Source organism: Nicotiana sylvestris, chromosome 10 (genome assembly GCF_000393655.2).
Source record: "Nicotiana sylvestris chromosome 10, ASM39365v2, whole genome shotgun sequence".
NCBI lineage: Eukaryota > Viridiplantae > Streptophyta > Magnoliopsida > Solanales > Solanaceae > Nicotiana > Nicotiana sylvestris.
This window is the reverse complement of record NC_091066.1, coordinates 52038488-52045152: the sequence shown is the minus strand read 5'-3', so window position 1 is coordinate 52045152 and position 6665 is coordinate 52038488. Positions and strand designations below refer to the sequence as shown.

The window sequence follows — 6665 nt, the reverse complement described above, 5'->3', positions numbered from 1 at the left end:
GCACCAAGATACATACCAAAAGTACGTACAAAACAAAAATTCATAAAACCATTTCTAATTTAAAAGGTCAAAACGTTGAATAAGCAGCTCATCATTGATTCAAAATCAAGATATAGTATATCTATTTTGTCACATTCTTTATTTCCGAGTTCAGATTGTTTAAATTAGTTGGTCAAAGATTTGGACATCTATATAAAGGCATTATCAAGTTGAGGATATATCATGCAACTCTAAAATATTAAGAAGCAATGGCAAGCTACTCATGGGCAAGGAAACTTGTTGTCTACTACTTCTTTATCATCTCTTCTTGTTGCATATTTAGTTTTTCTTATGGAAGAATTACTCCAAATTTCAAAGTTCGAGCTGTTAATCTTGGAGGCTGGCTTCTGACTGAAGGATGGATTAAACCTTCTCTTTTTGACGGCATCCCCAACAAAGATTTTCTGGTTAATTTTTACAACCTTCATTTCCCTTGCTTTAATTTAGAGTTTATGTAACTTTTATACACTAAAAAGGGCAGCTGGCTACGTAGGGTCTGGGAAGGGCCGGACTCCAAAGGGTCTAATGTAGACGGCATATCCTAATGCAAGTATTAATGCCTGCTTTCACTGTTTGAACCCTTGACTTATAGGTTACAAAGAGACAACTTTACCATTGCTCTAAATTAAAGCTCACCTTTGTAACTTTTACTCATTAAAAAGGCAGCCCAGTCATCCCGCATTCACGCAGAGTCCGGGAAGGGCCGCACTCCATAAGGGAGTAATGTAGACGGTCTACCCTAATTCAAGCGAACTCGTGACTTATAGGTTACGCGGAGACAACTTAATTTACCGTTGCTCCAAGGCTCCCATTCGTAGCTGCTTCTACACACTGACATGTAAATATTTATTGACAATTGATCAGGATGGAACTGGACTGCAATTCAAATCAGTAAAAGTTGAGAAGTATCTGTGTGCTGAGTTAGGAGGAGGAACTATTATTGTTGCCAATAGAACTGCCGCCTCTGGATGGGAAACCTTCAAAGTAGGTAACTTTTGCTTGAAAATATAATAAAAGGAGAAAAAACTCTTTTTTATTAGCTGATTAACGTCGTCTATTTTCTTATAGATTTGGAGAATCAACAGCACAAGTTTTAACTTTAGGGTGTTTAACAAAGAATTTGTGGGAGTAGATGGAAGTGGAAATGTGGTAGCAGTGGAAAATAAACCTGGATTTTCTGAGACTTTTGAGATTGTTAGGAACTCTGATGATTCTAGCCGTGTTCGGATAAAAGCATCAAATGGTTTCTTCTTACAGGTGAGTTCTTGAAATGGTCTTTGTGTTTAATTTGAGATGCAATCATGTTAAAATGAAAAACACGACTTTTTTTTTTAAAAAAAACTCTTTGGTTTCGTCGTTAGGAAACAATAATAAGTATTGTCTCGTTCAAAACACTGAGAGAAATTGAATTTAAAGAAAATATTAAAATGACTCTGTAAATATTTTTTTCATTGTCATGGTAGTTTAACATATTTAGTAGGTCGGTTACCATTTATGTAAGGTTACTGAAATCATAGAAATTTATCTGTAATTAATTTTAAGTGATCTGATAATTATTTTGATACCATTAGTGTATAGAACTTAAGTCTTTGAAACTAAACTCAAAACTAGTAATAATTCTTTTGGTTGCTAGTTTCTAAACAAACCCAATTGGTATTGGAATTAGTTTTAAGTTATGGAAATAGCAAAAAGGTTATATATTTTGTGTCTGGTTTCTGATTTTTGAATATTTGACCTCCTATTTTTTCAACAGGCCTTTTCTTTTGCGTTTACCAAATGTTAGGATCATATAGTAACACGTCCATCCTTCTTTTCTTCTTTTTGGTTTTACCAATTCCCCATAGGCGGGTCCAGAATTTAAATCCTATGGGTTCTATTTAAATATTTTTAACATTGAATCCGTTATATTTTTTAAGTTATGGGTTCATATATATTATTTTTACAATTTTACTGAATTTTACTGAATATATATATATATATATATATATATATTCAATTGAACCCGTAGTTACTACGCTACCTCCGCCTATGCTCTTCCCCTCTTTTAGGTCCATACCTCCAAAAGGAGATGAACCTTTTCTTATCTTTTACTTTTCAGCATTGCGTTGCGGGAATAAGTTTACTAATTATGATATTTAGTCAATATTCTCTTAATTTTTGACTTTACAAAAGTGACTACTCCGTACAATGTTTTGATGTTTTAATGATGATTTCTAGATTTTATAAGATCTAAAAACAATTCTTTCAAAATTAAATTCAAGCAAAAAAAATTCGGAAACCAAATCTAGAATCAATTCTTTCAAAATAAGTTCTAAATTTAAACTCAAAGTTGTGGTAGTAAGCTGTTTTTTTCTGGGGGGTGGGGGGCGCTCATTTGGGACCAAAATTTTGGTTCCACAAATCCTTTCATAGGACCATATGATAAAGTTAGTGGACTTCATCCACTAAGTGAGTGCTGCGATTGGTAATAAAAATATCTCCCAAGAGAATATTATTTTTCCAAATGATAAATTGATCCATTTATGCCTGCTGCTTATTCTTGTTGATATATAGGAGGCAACTTAAGTGTCTACTTTATTGACTTGGCAAGTGGAGAATATTAGGATAGTAACATTTCCGGCATTTCTAAACAAACTCTTTAATAAGTACATATATTTAAACTATAAAGAAAAGGACTAAGATGGAGAAACAGCCTGATGAGAGGCCTTTGTCCTCAATGCTTTTAATTTTATTTTTTTTAAGTTTTCATAAGAAAGTCTTTTCATATATTATGGATTATAAGAAGGGAAATTAAAATCGTCATTCGACTTTGATTAGAAATGAAAGGAGAGAATAAGAAGATGTAATTTTATGACAAAAAATATCGACCTATTTACTACCTTCGACTTGAACTGTATAGAAGTAGAAACGATGTCAAGTAGCCACTCTAAAGGGCTGTTACTTAAGAATATTCTAAATTGATTATTAGTTTAAAATTTCAAGACAAATTAAGTACTGGTTAATTCCTAAGTAGCATCCTTGAGAATGACTATCTGTGCAGTAATAATAATATTTAGCTAAGTTTCAGCTTATTACTGTACTAATTATTTAAGATGCAGGTAAAAACAGAGGAACTTGTGACAGCAGATAATGGAGGGAATGGGGGATGGGGTGATGATGATCCCTCTATTTTCATCATGAAAACCAGTGGTAGACTTGAAGGCGAGTTCCAAATTACTAATGGCTATGGTCCTATCATGGCCCCACAAGTTATGAGAGTATGTACTCTTTCTACACAAAATCTTTTTCAAAATTGGTGTCTATGGAGTAACTAATTTGAGTTATTAATTTGAGTTTATGAAACTAAACCTCTAGTACGTAAAAGGTATTATAAATCATATGTTCAACAAAACATTTTGATGGTTTTTTTTCTTTAGATAAAAAAACAAGACCAAAAAGGAATGCTAGTACCTAATGTAGTTTAGCAAATCATAATTGTATTTAAATATGAAAAAGCATATATTTATATTACAGGAACACTGGGAAACATTTATAGTGGAAGAAGATTTCAAGTTCATAGCAAGCAACGGACTGAATGCAGTGAGAATTCCAGTTGGATGGTGGATTGCCAGTGATCCAACACCCCCAAAGCCTTATGTTGGGGGCTCTTTGCATGCCTTAGACAATGCCTTTTTCTGGGCCAAGTATACATTGTTAACAAGTAATTTTTTTATATAAACAAATTGGCAATACATTGGGTTTTAATTGAAAGTTTGTAATGTTTGTAGGAAATACGAACTTAAAGTAATAATAGATCTGCATGCTGCACCTGGTTCCCAAAATCCTTGGGAGCACAGTGCCAACAGAGATGGTACTATTGAATGGGGAAAAACTGATGACAACATTCACCAGACTGTTGCAGTCATAGACTTCTTAACTGCCAGGTATAAATTATACGATAGGATTTAACTAATATATACCGATAGTACTATGAACTATCAATGTAGGTTCGACTTGTTCACTTGTTGCAAAAGATAACATGCCTTATTTTTCCTAGTACTAATTAGTCACACTAGCTACTTTTCGCGAATGGTTGACATGATAGAATAAAATTTCTGTGTCAATAGTTAAAACCCAAACCATTTTATATATGTGCTTCTAAACAGAGGCGGATTCAGGATTTGAACTTTATGATTTCAGATTCGCAATTCTATCATATCTCATCTTATTTAATGAGTTCAAAATTTATTATTTGCACATATTTAATAAATTTTGGACAAAAAATACAGGGTATGAGTAAAAGCTATAGGTTCAGTTAAACCCATAACTTCTACACTAGATACGCCTCTGCTTCTAAAAACTTCACACATGAATCTTAGCTACAATATCTTTTCATATAAAACAATATAATTCACTACCCCATTCGTTCCAGTTTTTGTGAATCTATTTTCTTTTTGGTTCGTTCCAAAAAGAATGATTCATTTCTAAATTTGGAAACAATTTAGCTTAAACTTCCAATTCTATCCTTAATAAGAAGTTTTTATAATCACACAAATACTCTGGACCCCCTTTTGATTTGTTTAGGAACACAAATTCCAAAAGTCTTTATTTTTTTCTTAAACTCTATGCCCAATTAAATAAGTTCATATAAACTGGAACAGAGGGAGTATATCTTATGAACTTACAAAAGTTGCTAAATTTAATTGCCATTTGATAAGGATATGTATTTTCATTTCACGTCATATAAATCTATAGTTTTATACAGCTTACTTGTACATCCCCTGCTACAATTAACAATTGTCGCCGAATTTCTGTATTCCACATTTGTTTTCGAGTACAAAGGGTAAAATAATGCTTTCGTTTCAACTTTTTCATTTTCTTCTTTCTTTTACTCATGAATTTAGGTATGCCAAGAATCCAAGCCTTTACGCAGTGGAGTTGATCAATGAGCCATTAGCACCAGAAATTTCATTTGAGATGGTGAAAAAATACTACGAAGCTGGATATAATGCAGTTCGAAAGCATTCTTCGGATGCATATGTAGTGATGTCCAACAGATTAGGACCTGCAGATCCAACTGAGCTTTTGCCTTTTGCCAGTGGCTTAAAGGGATCTGTCATTGATGTTCATTACTACAATCTTTTCTCTGACATGTTTAACGACTTGACTGTCCAGCAAAATCTTGATTTTGTCTTCAACAACCGTTCAGCTCAACTCAATACTGTCACCCAATCTAATGGCCCTCTCACTTTAGTTGGTATATTTTCTTAATTTGTCTTTTCTCATTAACTTCTACATCCCTCCTTGACTACATGACATTAATATATACCCTTCCGCTGTCAACATACAATGATACTAATTTTCTTGGAAAAATAATACTATATAGCCGCTCTCAAAATAATAGCCGAAAAAAATGTACATATTTTTTTTTTGTATAAATATACATTCTGTGTATTATATATAAAAATTATACAAATTTTATACTCCACTTTTTCGGATACCGCACGTAAATAGTTTCTGGCGCAAGCTAAAAGTGAAAAAAATCCAAATTTCTTTAGTGTACGTTCTAAATTTTTTAGCTCAAATCATCATTAGTATATAGCCCATATTACAAATATTCTTTTGGTTATATGACCAATTCTACAGGAGATCTTTATGACAATCTACTTTGAAATATTTTTCAGGGGAATGGGTTGCTGAATGGCAAGTTCGAGATGCAACAAAGGAGGACTACCAAAAGTTTGCCAAGGCTCAATTGGAAGTGTTCGGACGTGCAACATTTGGTTGGGCTTATTGGACTCTCAAAAATGTGAACAACCATTGGAGTTTGGAGTGGATGATCAAGAATGGCTATATCAAGCTTTAAATTACTCAGATTATTGTCTGATGGCTGATCATATTTTGTCAAGTACTCAAAATTTCGAAATGTCAAAGCCATAATACTTGGATACTTAATAAGGTAGTTTAGATGTTAATCATAAACTTTTGAGGAAACACCTCAAAGGATCAACTTGTAACAACATTGTGGAGATCTTTATTAACAGAAATGCTTACAGTCATAGTCTAAGGCCATCCAACCACTGCAGGCAGCAGTTTATTACGTCCAATATACATCATTAAATATGTCTTAAAATTTTTACTACTACTTTTTCGAACTTGGATCCCTTTGATTTGCAAGTAGGTTAAGCTACATGAAATGAATTTGCGGCCTTTTCTAGTATGTATAAACTTAGTTGAAGTTAAATGTGAGGACATGAGAAGGTAACAAGACATTAGAGAAACAAGTTGGTTTCTACAAGGTTTCGGCATCATTTGGTGGAAGTTGGCAATCTAAAAGTTTAGAATTTTCCTAAATTTGACCACGGTTTGACTTTAAGGCTATCGGATTAAGATTTTGGTTTCGGGACTACGAATAATTCCATTCGTCATATGGAACTTGCCTGCAAAATGTGATGTCATTTGGAGTTGATTTGATAGGGTTCGGATGCTTGGTTTAGATTCTAGAAGTTCTTGAAGTCCATTGTGATTTTCATGCGTTTTGGCGTCCGATTCGTGCTTTTAGAGGTTATTTTGATGTTTTGATCGCACGAGCAAGTTCGTGTTATATTTTTGGACTAGTGTGGGTGTTTGGTTTGGAGCCTCGGGGG

The 6665-nt window shown here is 33.4% G+C and overlaps 1 protein-coding gene across 1 annotated transcript; it reads left to right on the top strand.

Moving 5' to 3' along the window:
* The first annotated feature begins 207 nt into the window (after positions 1–207).
* Positions 208–6085, top strand: LOC104214034 (probable glucan 1,3-beta-glucosidase A). The gene is made up of 8 exons (XM_009763629.2): positions 208–446; positions 904–1023; positions 1108–1296; positions 3138–3296; positions 3553–3722; positions 3807–3962; positions 4923–5275; positions 5703–6085. Exons 1-8 carry the CDS (start codon positions 249–251, stop codon positions 5882–5884), a joined length of 1527 nt encoding a protein of 508 aa, XP_009761931.1. The 5' UTR covers positions 208–248; the 3' UTR covers positions 5885–6085.
* Positions 6086–6665: the final 580 nt, after the last annotated feature.